The sequence below is a fragment of the Acanthopagrus latus genome, chromosome 17 (genome assembly GCF_904848185.1).
Source record: "Acanthopagrus latus isolate v.2019 chromosome 17, fAcaLat1.1, whole genome shotgun sequence".
Taxonomy (NCBI): Eukaryota; Metazoa; Chordata; class Actinopteri; order Spariformes; family Sparidae; genus Acanthopagrus; species Acanthopagrus latus.
The window spans coordinates 19,568,132-19,580,616 of record NC_051055.1 but is presented as its reverse complement, the minus strand read 5'-3'; the positions used below and the strand labels follow the sequence as shown (position 1 = coordinate 19,580,616).

At 42.0% G+C, this 12,485-nt stretch overlaps 2 protein-coding genes and 1 long non-coding RNA gene across 6 annotated transcripts in view; 2 read left to right on the top strand and 1 right to left on the bottom strand.

Moving 5' to 3' along the window:
* The first annotated feature begins 1,502 nt into the window (after positions 1-1,502).
* Positions 1,503-6,062, top strand: josd2 (Josephin domain containing 2). Its single transcript, XM_037073055.1, has 5 exons — positions 1,503-1,746; positions 2,033-2,161; positions 3,827-3,952; positions 4,419-4,613; positions 4,848-6,062. The coding sequence occupies exons 1-5, from the start codon at positions 1,694-1,696 to the stop codon at positions 4,957-4,959; spliced, it is 615 nt and encodes a 204-aa protein (XP_036928950.1). The 5' UTR covers positions 1,503-1,693; the 3' UTR covers positions 4,960-6,062.
* The window catches only part of ttyh1 (tweety family member 1), a 25,418-nt gene continuing 18,620 nt past the window's right edge, over positions 5,688-12,485 (bottom strand). For 2 of the 4 annotated variants that reach the window (XM_037073052.1, XM_037073051.1), the window contains 4 exons: positions 12,316-12,455; positions 10,633-10,800; positions 9,002-9,080; positions 5,688-7,748 (listed from right to left, as the gene is read on the bottom strand). In XM_037073052.1, the coding sequence (XP_036928947.1) occupies positions 7,665-7,748; positions 9,002-9,080; positions 10,633-10,800; positions 12,316-12,455 (471 nt within the window). In that variant the 3' untranslated portion in view covers positions 5,688-7,664. The remainder of the gene's footprint in view (positions 7,749-9,001; positions 9,081-10,632; positions 10,801-12,315; positions 12,456-12,485) is intronic. The other 2 variants (XM_037073054.1, XM_037073053.1) reach the window with 2 other exon arrangements.
* The window catches only part of LOC119005448, an 8,418-nt gene continuing 3,687 nt past the window's right edge, over positions 7,755-12,485 (top strand). The window contains exon 1 of the long non-coding RNA XR_005070510.1: positions 7,755-8,206. This is a non-coding gene — a long non-coding RNA (uncharacterized LOC119005448). The remainder of the gene's footprint in view (positions 8,207-12,485) is intronic.

Sequence of the window (12,485 nt, the reverse complement as noted above, 5' to 3'; positions counted from 1 at the left end):
AGAAACCGTGGGCCAATTATGGTACAGTGTTATCGGTTCGTCACAGTCGGCAGCCCAATCAGCCTCACAGAGTCGGAAATATGACTGATGCGAGTCAGCCATTGGTCCGTTTAAAAAACTCACATCCCCCTCTGAACAATACTGTGTAGACACAGCTGTTAAAGGCAATAAAACTCTTGGTAACTAGAAACTTTCAGCTTATATCGCGATGGTGTTCTTGTTTTAAAATGCCTAAATGTTTTAAAACTCCACAGACTATTGTTGAACGTCATACAACATAAAAACATAGGCTTCTTAAAGCAGTACCATATCTTTGTGTTTAAAATGTTTATATACCTTTAGTAAGAACTGGCCTCCTTCACAACCTATTCTCCAATCAAGTTTAGTTTTGCTTAGTTTCACTTCACTTTATTACATTTTAGCTTAGATGGCATTACAAGAATGTGTTCATTTAATCATCAAACATAACAAAAAAGTATACATGTAAGATTTATTTATTTCCATTGTAGACTGTACATGTAGCCCAGTTAAAAACAACATATCTCTATTTAAAGGTGCACTATGTAGTTTTGGGCAATACATTTTAAATCGTCATCAGCATTCATTGACTTTCTTAAACTTAAACTAGATGAACAAATGTGCTTCATTATAAACAGAGCTTTCCAGCTTCAGTGCTTTGGGGACTTTATTTCTCACTAAGAACAGCTTGTTCATTCAGTCATGGGAAAAAAATATATCTGAGTTTGTATTACTGGCTCATTGATATCTAAAATGATAAATTCTTTGTTTGAATTTCTTCTCCAAAACTACAAAGTGCCCCTTTAACTCTCTATTTTGTTCTCACAGCAGCAGGATTCATGATCTTGATTGTTACTTTTCCACTTTATATCATTCTCTGCATCCTTACCTTGTCTTCTCTAACATTTTGTTGAACAACCCTGTGTTGTTAAATGGCAATTAAATGAACCTTTGTGTATACATGTAAATTATACATAATAAATTGTACACAGGTATGAATATAAATATTAATACTGTGATGAGTAAACATCTTATAACCAGCAAATTAAATAAATATAGTTCCTGAGATATGAGTCAGTATGAACAGGTAGTAATAATATATATATATTGAAATGTAAACAGGTTGTAAACAGAAGTCTATGTATCCAGGTAAGCAGGTGGAGAGTATTATAATATGTTTATACAAGGGGTAGACCAATGATCAGCCCTGGAAAATAGGCCTGTGAGTGCTGTTTTTATCAGTAATGTGAATCGGAGGTAAATGTCCCTCTGAAATTTAGAGGAGTGGAAGCATAAACCAGCATAAAATTGAAACAGTCCTTCAGTAAATGTACTTAGTTGCATTCGAGCACTGATGATTGCTGTGGCAAATCTTATCATCCATATTGTCTAATAGAAAAACCTAGAAATCACCGCCTCCACCATTATAAGCACAATAAGCAGGCTGAACACTAGAGGGCGCTGCAACATAACGTCCACAGTAGACGTGAGCCCCGACAGCCTGGTGAAATAAGGACGTCTGTGCGTGAGTCGAGGGGAGATACGATAATTTATTGCATTTTAATTTGAACACATCAAAAAGATTCACAGCCGATTTTTCCAGTGCTGGTATCAATACCGTAAATGGGCGTGTCATCCGCACAACAAAAACAACGGATCTGCTTCCGGTTTCTGGATGTCGCTGTCAGACTCCAGCATCTGTTCAACTGGGAATCGCTTCATCAGCAGGTCAGTAGTTTCATTTAGCTATTGTTTGTTTGTTTTGTTTTTTTTAATAGTAGTGCACTTTGCTTTGTTTTTCCACCAAACTAAAGCGCAATCACCAAAGCTGCCACACTTTAGCATCCGTTACGGTAGGCTAACGACTTTTAAGTTACGGTTAGCCCTGAATGGACTGCAAACTGTGCTATTTAACACACACACACACACACACTCATGTGCTACATGCTAGGCTAGCCAATGTTTACTTTGTTAACGGTGCTTCTCCCTTGTCTCTCTGTGTGTGGTAACTAAGCATTAGTATGAGCGAAGGAGACGTGTTTCATGAGAAGCAACGATTGGAGCTGTGCGCGATTCATGCACTCAACAACGTGCTCCAGGAGCGGGTGTTCACCAAGGAGACAGCCGATGACATCTGCAAGCGGTAGGGGAACATTTTGGTCATGTGTCGGTGAGGAAAAAAACACGTTTAACTGCCTTGAATTGACAGATGGGTTAATTAACGAGGAGCATGAGTCAACTGCAGGGTTCAAAACATGATACTGGCCCCTAGCCCTGTTCATGACCCCAGCACTGCGTGCATTAATCCGTAATATATTTACACAATGTTCCCCATCAATATGTTATTTGTTACCTGTCAGGCAGCAGCTGGTTGTATCTTCAGTTAGTTTTTTTTTTTTTATAACCCCACAGATGTCAGCTCAGGCTGATACAACGTTTCCCAGAGGTGAAACCAACATTAAAATCCAATATCTGCACCCACTGTGCTGGACGCTGTCACAGCCGTAGTTAAGGCAGCAGAGAGGAGTGGTACAGTCTTGGACTGACTTTACAATGCCAGGCAGACTGCTAGACATCTGTGGGTTCATAGAAAATACCTTTGAACATCTACCCCACTGCTTGATAACAGGTGAAAAAGAAATACAGTGTGGTTTACGACAAAAGTTTGCCCAGGGAACATGCTCTAACTGAATTATAAAGCAGCGTATGGATGTTCAGGTTGTTTTTCCACACCCTGACCTAGTTTCACATGCTGTTAAACAGTGTGTGGGATGAAGAACTCTTCCAGAGACTAGTGTTGAAACCAGGAATGTTATTGCCCCTGCCAGTAAAGTCAATTTCACATTGCAAAAGTCATTGGATTTAGCGTGGCTATTGTTCAAGGCGCCATTTACTAACCGAATAGACCATGAGATGAGGTAAGTCATGATCCGGGTGGCTCATGACCTTGGCTAAAGAATTGCACGCTGGAGACCATGTGACTTCACTACCTCACGGAAACTATGTCCTGGGTTGTTATAAACAAATATGCTTTATTCAAATGGAGAGCAACATCCACAGTTGTATCTCAGTTAAAGAGTAACTCCACCAACGTTACACATTAAAGTGTGTTTATAAGTCTTGGGAAGGACTACTGCATATGTGATATAAAGTGGTATAAAGTCTTTAGTGGCTCCAAAGGGAGATGCATTTAATCAGTCAGTGGCCCAGTTGCATGGGGGGTAATGTTAGCACCAGGTTTTTGAAAAGCTACACTCATACAACTAATAGAAATTGACACAGCAGAACCTTTTTTATTCCACACATTCTTCTTCCTTTTCGCACCTACATTACCCATGATGCAGTCTGACCCCCCAAAACATGTAAACACACCTGAATGTGTACAATTGGTGGACTTACCCTTTAAAATACCATGGACAGTCCAGAATGTGGAGACATTCATACAAAAAAAAGGGATAAACAAAACCTCTGAGCGAACCTGGTTAGTGTTGTCACAAGACTGGAAAGTGTAACATTTTGGACATGAAACATTGATTCTTGAAGTTTTTTTATTTTTGCTAAAAGACAAATACAGGGTACAACTTTTCTTGGCTAGTAGCAGAGAACAGCAGACTAGCAAAACACTAAATATCACACTTTCTTTCGAAATATTATATTTAGGACCTGAAGTATTGTTGTGTGTGTGTGTGTGTGTCAAAGTGAAAAGAAAGTGAGAGGTGGAGCTGGTACTGGTTTAAAATATTCAGTATTGATATACATGAGATGGACTTTCCCTTCTAAAACATACTCTGCGGCTCCTTCTCTGCAGGCTGGCTCCACAGTGTGTGGTGAATCCTCATCGCTCAGTGTTAGGCACAGGAAATTATGATGTCAACGTCATCATGGCGGCACTACAGAGCAGGGAGCTGGCTGCGGTGTGGTGGGACAAACGCAGGTGGGTGAGACGCTCTGCATCTTCAAGCCTTACTGCACTTACACATTTAGCTGAAATACAGAAGGTGTCGTTTTGTGGTTAAAGGACAAATCCGTCCAACAATACAAATAACTTTGCATTTCTGTGCATTTCTCATATTTTATCTTTGGCAAAAGATAAATAAGTTTGTTTGTAGTTTGATGATTAGAAATCTATTTAGAAAATCTCAAATAATATCTTTATATATCTTTATATTTTATAGCTAAATCTATGTAACAATTTACATGCATTAATCGCTTCTTTTTTGGCCTTTTGTGAATTGTGGATTGTGGCTTGACATGACGTTTCCTGTCTCTCGTTTGCCTTTGCAAGCCTGTGGGTGATTTGTTTAAGTTGTTCAATGCTGCTGGACTGTGGGTTTAGTTTCGTCTCAGTGCCTCTCTCTGCTCGACTAACTAATATTCATATCTGGCCATCTCTCATGCAGGACGGTTCAGAGCCTCTGCATGTCAAAGGTCCAGGGTTTTATTCTTAATGTCCCATCGCGAGTGTCTCTGGGGATCGTTTCCCTCCCCCTCCGACGGCGGCACTGGCTCGCGGTTCGGCAGGTCAACGGACAGTACTACAACCTCGACTCCAAACTGAAGAGTCCTGTCTGCATCGGGGGAGAAGCAGAACTACGGTAAGAACTGGCATTTAACATCCAGCCAGACATGCAGTCTGCGTGTGTGGCTCCGCTCTGAATAACATCAAAACTTGGCCATTGTCTGCTGCTTGAACTGTGTGAGTCATCCCATATGAGTGATCACATGGGGCTTACCTCACTGTTTGTTTGTGTTAGAACGCTGCACTCTTCTGATCTGAGTCCAGAGTTTATCCAACCCTTTCTCTTCTGTCGCCCTTGTGTCTCTTTCAGCTCATTTCTAAGCGAACAGCTTTCTCAGGACGTGGCGGAGATGCTCCTGGTCGTGCGGCGGGAGGTGGAGGAGGACGGTTCGTGGTTGAACCCCGACAACCCCAAGAAGTGATGCCACGGGACAGGACGTACCTTCACTTAGCATGGAAAAAAAAAAAAAAAACTTCTCTAGGAAAATGACAGACATTCTTTTCGATAAACAGACACCTCATTACAGACAACTCTTCAGGGAATGCACTAAAATACGTTTAACATCTACACACAGAGGAAATTCCAAAGAGAAGCAGAGACGGGCGGTGTACTCCTGAGACAAACTGTTTTTGATTGTAAAAGCTGTTGCTCCGATATGACCCATGTTTTTACGTTGTCCTGCTCTTGGTACTTTTGTTTTAACACTGGGAAGGTGCATATACGCTAACAAAGTTGAGGGCAAATTGGATGATACTGGAGCTGTGACGTATGACTGAACTTTCACTGTTTTGTGGTAGGAAAATTGCAGTGTTTGTGCATGAAAAAAAAAAACATCCAGAGTAATAAGGATAACTGGACTTCTTTGTTTACTAAAACAATACGAAAACGGTTTAGCTGAATTTGCCGTGTGAGATATCATCCATCAAGTTGCCATCATTAGAGCAGTGTATACTGTAAGTACAATATGGTCGTGTCAAAAAAATCCATCAGTTATCGAGCAGCAGCTGAGCACACCATCTCCTCCTAAGACCTTTTGTTGTAAACCTTCTATGCACTGCAGAGTTAGACGTGTTAGCACTGTTTGTCTTGGTGTGTGTTCGTACAGGCACAGGTACTGCGAAGGCATCACCCGGTGAGGCATTGAAGGACCGCCAGTGTCTTTTCACGTTTGCGTCCATTTACTACAAAGTGTGCCACATGTTGTGTGTGTGTGTGTGTTTTTGTTCTCTTCCATGCAGCCTGCTTTTTTTTCCCTTCAGCTTCAGTTTAAAACTTGCAGGGTGAACGTTGTGAACCTCGGGTTTGTTTTCGCCAGTGAAGTTACTGACGTGTGATAATGCAGCTGAATCCACACGGTAACGATTCCTTGACAAAACAAAGGAGTCCAGAGGTTTTTATCGAAGTCAAGGAACCAGCTGTAATGAAGTCTATAACACACTTCACAGAGTAGGTTAACGACCAGTAATTGAAATACTTGACCAGACGGGGTTGGTCTGATCTAATATCGCTGAGACTGCCATTACACTGCGAACAGGAGCCTTTCCCAAATGAAATCAAGGGAGGAACAACATGTCGATAGAGGAAATCCATCGTTAACCTGCTCTCTGAAGTGTGTTCTTTACTCTTCCGCAGGCGTTTCTTCATCAGAAGTGACACAACGTGGATATGTCGGGTTTTAGCGTGTTTCTCCACGAATATCCCATAGACTTCAATATAGCTGACAGCACAGCAAACCCTTCCTTCCTTTTTAGGTTCCTTGATGAAATACTGGAAGATTGCTTCATTTTTAAATTCCAAAAGGAAAGTTTGCAGGAATATAAACACTACATTTGATAAGTTGTAAATGAGTCAAACATGCAAAGACACTGGTGCCGTAACTGTATGTAACCGTTCATGTTTGTATTTTGTCTCTCCTATTGATCTATGCATATCCAAACGAATAGGAAGACTGTCTCTGGTACACACTAGTGACTAAGTTACACTTAAAGCTGAGCTCAGAGGTTCATAATATTGAAGCTTATTTATATTAAAGTTTGACCTCCTGTTTTAAGTATGAATGTGCTGTAAAGCATGCTGTGTGTGTCTCTTACTGACTTGCAGACACGATGAAGACAAGGTGAAGGTTATTGAAGTTATTTTTATTTATATTAGACTCTTGAGTGTAAAAGGATGCCATTCAAAAGGAGCATTGATAACCATACAAACTCAATTCAAGGGGTTAACAAGGTCAGTCGGCAAGGACGGGGGATTCAATGAAATCTCCAACATACCATACCATATATACACAAAACATCTTGGAGAGATCTCAGAAACCCGATGCTATACATAGGTATTATTGCTAGTTACGGTAGGGCTACTGCAGCACCAGTAGCAAGAATCATATTGCTATGTACCTGCTGTCATTTGCATGGGATTTGTAGTTCTACACTCTCAAGACTTGAGTGGCAGTTGTAGTTCTCCGTTCAATCGTTAAAACAGGGTTTTGGTAGCCCTCGAGTTTTTTTTTTTTTCTTTAAGAGCAAAGGTTGATGATTATTCAGATATTATAGACAGTGAGATATACAGAATACCATAAGGTAATACAAGGAAAATACAGAATTGCCACCTATAAAAAGTAATAATAATAAAAAAATGATACCAAGTGAAGGAACTGCATAACCATTCACAGAAAAAAATGTGTCGTGTTGCTACGTGCCAGTGCTTTTCTACAACAATATTTATATAAAAACTTAAAAATAAATGGTGGTACTGATACATTTAAGAATATAAAACTACAACGTAGTAACGTCAATACCATTCTGACTTGCCTCACCACTGTTCACAGTTTACACAGAGTTTGGACAGACAAGGGGAAAGAATTTAGACCAAGTGGAACTTGGTTCATAGCATTGCACAACCATCTTACCAGCATCATCACTGTTGTGTATATCAACAGTCCACGTAGACCTGAATCTTTTTAAGTGCTTCTAATAATAATATCAGTGGTACCGACGTTACGCACTTTGAATTCACACCTAGCATTCATTGTACTTAGATTAGTTTTTCTTTTTCATTTCAGTAAAGTGTCCATTCATATGAAAACTAAACATTTTTTTTTCTATACATTTCCTAACAAAAAAATAATAATCAACGTGAATACAGGTTCCGCGAATGGGCAGGATTGGGGTGTGATTGACTTCCCCCGTAACCAGTCAGCATGCTGGGAGAGTACTGCGCGTCCAGAACAGACGGTTCAACAGAGGAGAGGTTGAGATGGTCCAAAAGGTGTTTGAGAGAGGATAAAAAAAAAAAAAGAGAGAAGAGAAGAACATTTGTTATTCACGCATGTTGAGTTCGACTGATCAGGAACAGCTGAGAGCTCGTTTTCTCACCATCTGACCGACTGGCTTCAGTACATTCCTCCAGATTTTTCTAATTAAACTCAAAAGGAGAAGTGAAGGTACTGCACGGTGTACTCCTTCCTCTAAACTTGAAATTGGTTAGAGCCAGTTAAGAAGACTGTAATGCTAATAAATTAACTCAAGGTCCACTCACTAGCTTTTCCCAGATTTAATTTCCATCTCGTGGTCTTCCTCCATCACACGCTGTTTGCTCACTTTTCGTGGAGATAACTTGATTGTCATCACGCAACGCTTGCAACTGCATCTCATGGGCCTCCTCAATACAATGTAAGTTTGCTTACTTTTTAAGGAGATTGTGAAATTGTCATACAACAGTGTGTGGCCATGTGATAAATTGTGACTCAGACTGTATCTGCTGTGGAAGACCATGAGATGTGACTAAACGTTAATCTGGTGACCTCTTCTTTTGTTAAACTGTTTTTCGGTTAGTCAGGAAGGAACTATTAACTAGTTTATATATGCAGTGATGAAAACTATGAGATTTGACCAAAAACTCTGGAAAAGGTAGCAAGGAGGTCTTTAGTTTTGTTTGTTTGTGTTTGTGTGTTTTCTTTTGTCAAACTGCTGTTTCTATTGAGATCTTGTGGTCTTGCTCTGTGGCTGGAGTTTGATAAGTCAGGTCACATCAGATCTTTGTACATCACATGGTCATCCACAGGTAAAGACCACGAGATATGGGTGAAAACCTTGGAAAACAGCTTGTAAGGGGACCTTGGGGTGTGATTTTTTTTTTGTTCTTCTTTTATCAAATTAGTGTCTGTGAGGCAAAGAACAAATGAAAATGGTCAGATAGTGAGGATGAAACAGGAGGAGCTCTCAGACTGACGTTAGTAACAAAGAGTTATGAACAAGTTCATTAGTAACGGTGAAAGTGACCTTTCATATTGTTGCACGAGTTTGGAGCAAAGAGAACAAAAGGCCAGCCTGCAGGGGTCCTGCGAGGTCGAAGCCTCGCCACCATGTTAGTCCGTTTGATACTGATTATTAAAGCGAGCGTGTGCACTAGGAGCAGCGATAAAATGGCACAGATTGCGATGGCGTCACAAGTACAGAGGAACTCACAGAGGGGGGTGGGGACTGCCTGTCAGTCAAGGGGAGGCTCTCATAGCCAGGGTTGCCATTGGAGGAAACGTTTGGAGTCCTGTATAGAGATAGAAAGAGACAACAAGGACAGAAGAGAGAGGGAAGAGGAGGAATGGAAGGATGAAGAAGAAGAGAGGGAAACAGGGGTGAGACACGTTGAGAAAGACAGAGGGGACGGAGGGGGGGGGGCCGCGGGGTGACGGGACCCAAGGACAAGGTAACAGGAAAGAAGGAGAAAGAGCGGTTAGAAATATAGTGCGGAAAAACACAGCACTCAGTATAACTATGAGGTATTAGTACTGCCGGCACCCAGCGTCAGGCATACAGACCACTCCTGACTGATGATGCACTGCAGGATTTATACAATAATCTGCAATTACATGCATTTTGAGCTGGGGTGTGACTCACCAGTCCCATTTCAGCCGTAATGTTGTTTTCCTAATGAATCTGTTTATCTGCACGATAAACCCCAGAAAGCTTTTAAAGCACTCCCGAGCAGATTCCATTTAAGAGGAGTGGACTGTATTTTTAGCGCTAGCTGAGTTCCTGAGCCTTGACAGTTCAGTTTAGTTTTTTTTTTAGACAGCATCCTCATCCTTATTTTTTTGTGTTAATATTAGATGTGGGAGCAGTCAAGATGATCAGCTGACGTTAGAATTGGAAGTCAAATAGTCCACGATTAGGCTTCTCAGAGCGCTAACTACAGCTTAGAAACACCAGTGAGGGAGACAGGGAAGAAACATAAAAAAAAAAAAAAGATGAGAAAGCCAGAGCCAGAGAGGAAGCAGGAGGTGTGATGAAGACAGAAGCAGCGGGAGGAGGTGGGGGGGGGGGACGGATCCAGAGATTTGGACACCACAGTGAGGAGACAGATGAGAGTGATGCTGGAGGGGTGTTTGGGTGGGGCTGGGGCTGGGGCTTTGGGGGGGGGGGGGTTACCTATAGTGAACCTGAGCCTCACATCGGACCGGAGTTTATACGAGCGCTGCCTCATCAATGACATCCTCCCCCCAACACAGCAGTAGTCTTACTGCTGTTTAGGAGACAGGACGCCATTTGAGACAAGATCTGTGAAATGAGCGAGCGGCCTACGTCGTCTGTCCGGAAACACTCGACAGACGGATTGACAGACACACAGACAGACAGACAGACCTCTGGCGTTGTGTCTGTTTCTCTGCCTACACTGTAGTCCATATTGACCTGTCTGTGTGTCTGTCTGCAATGCGTGTGCTGAACCTGACAGCTCTGTGGACTTGGACTAATCCTAGAGGAGAAGTGTGTGTGAACCTAGCTGACTACACTGCACTTCCACTACCCTCCAGTGACATCTGTGTGTGTGTGACTGTGTCTTTGTGTCTTCACCAGAGAGACTATGTGTCTGCAAACAATGTCTCCGTCAGTGTCTATGTGTTGTTTTGCTGTGTGCATCCTGGACCTTTTTACAATCCCTGACCTGTATAAAAGTTGCCCAGAGGTACAGACCTCGACACAGAAACACAAGCTGGGTGCCAGAGCTGTATCTAAGAGCAACCTCCACCTCCTCCTCATGTAACATCTGGGGCGATCTGTCTGTCTGTCTGTCTTTGTGTCTGTGTGTCGGTGTTACTCACGGGAGGGGCGGCGCGCTAGAAAAGGGGGGTGTCCACCCGGCCCCCGGGTAATTATAGAAGGGGGCCATGGCCCCTCGCTGAGACCCCGAGGCCGTCTGTCTACGTGCCTGATGGGAGGTGAAGGGGTCCTCACTCTCGCTGTCCGAGTCTTCGTACTCCTCTGATTCACTGTTGTCGTCCATGAAAGAGAGAGAGGGGGACATGTGTGAGCAGAGACGATGACCACCACTGTGTCTTTATTAAACCGTCTGTCAAAGTTCCATCATCAGTTTACACCAATATCTGTTTTTATTGAAAGACTTCTTCAGAGAAAGATCCAGCTGATCTCTTCCTTATGGTTAATTAAAGAGTAATATTTAAGGAAAGAAATATATTTGACTTATTCACACAACAGAACCAATCACATGTTATATAATCCCGCTGTCTTGACACTCCAAGAGGCTTCTTTCTCATGGATTGCAGCAAACCTGGAACAAACTACCTGCTCCAAATCTCTCTCGGCAGATTCGACAAACTCCTGACGACCAAACTCAGTTAAAACCAGTTCACATAAAAAAAACAAATCTAATTCACTTTGAAGTGGACTAAGGAGAGCCAAACCTCCGGCTGTTATTGGTCATTTTTCAATGTGATGCTGTTTGGCAAAATTTGAACCAACTCTCTCAATTGCACTCCAATGTTTTTCCACGCTGCATGCCAGGCGGCATCATATGGCATGCAGAACCTCCAACATTTTGCAGTCATTATGTGATTGAGGACAGTTTGCACATATTTTTTCATGACTGAAGGAGCAGAGGAGCACATCTCCTCCCCGGCGCTGTGGGACAAGATGGATTTAGTTCTTCTCTTTTCAATCTAGGCTGGCTCCCACCATCACGCTCTTTTGCTGCTTTTGGCAGCGGTTATGCAAAGAAATTCAGAGTATGAAGCGGTGCAAGTTCATGAAATCAACAAAGTCCTGCATGTCCTCATTTCTATTAGAAATTGACAGAAACAACTGCAGCGTGTACACTATTCCTTTGCACAAAGGTGGCAAGGGTACAGATGCTTCTGAAAAAAAAGAATGTAAAAGTAGTACTGATTCAACTTCCTTACAGTTTCTCTCTGAGGGTAATTTCTAACTGCTATTTCTGTGCAAAGCTAATTGAACTTCAAGTCCTATTAATATAATTCAAAGACAGTTAAACTCAATAGTAGAATCAGTAGGATTCATCCGAGCTGTTCCCAGACACACTCATTCCCAGGACTTCAAATACCGACATTTTGGGAGAATGAGAAAATACACCGACGTAGCAAAACGAAATGACGTAAAGTACGTAACAAAACAGGAACAGACAGAGAGGGAGACCCTGCAGCCCCGTCTGTTCCTGTTTTGTTACGTCCTTTACGTCATTTCATTTTTGTGCCGTCTGCAGTACGTGACGGGCTGAAATCGGTCTTGTGATGTTAAAGTAATTGCTAATTCAACACAAATGCATTCAACCTAAAGTAACAAACGTTTTGAAAATGTAAAGTGTAGAAAGTACAGATATGTGTGTTAAAACATAGGCAGTATAAGTAGAACTTTGTCAGAAAAATAGACGCTCAACTAAAATACAGGTACCTGACAAATCTGCTTAAGTATAGTAACAGTATTTGTACTTCCTCTGTCTGTGCACCACACATATACTCCCCCTCTCTCACCTGGGGAAGCTCCTCCAGGCACCGGGCAGAGAGCAGAGGATGGCAGTGAAGGCCAGAGCAGAGAGGAAAGAGTAGAGGGAGAGGTAGAGCAGTCCCTCCATCCCGTCATAGCAAAGGCCTTTCAAAGAGTCAATGTAGTCCTGAAAGGAAAATTGATAAACACATCAATG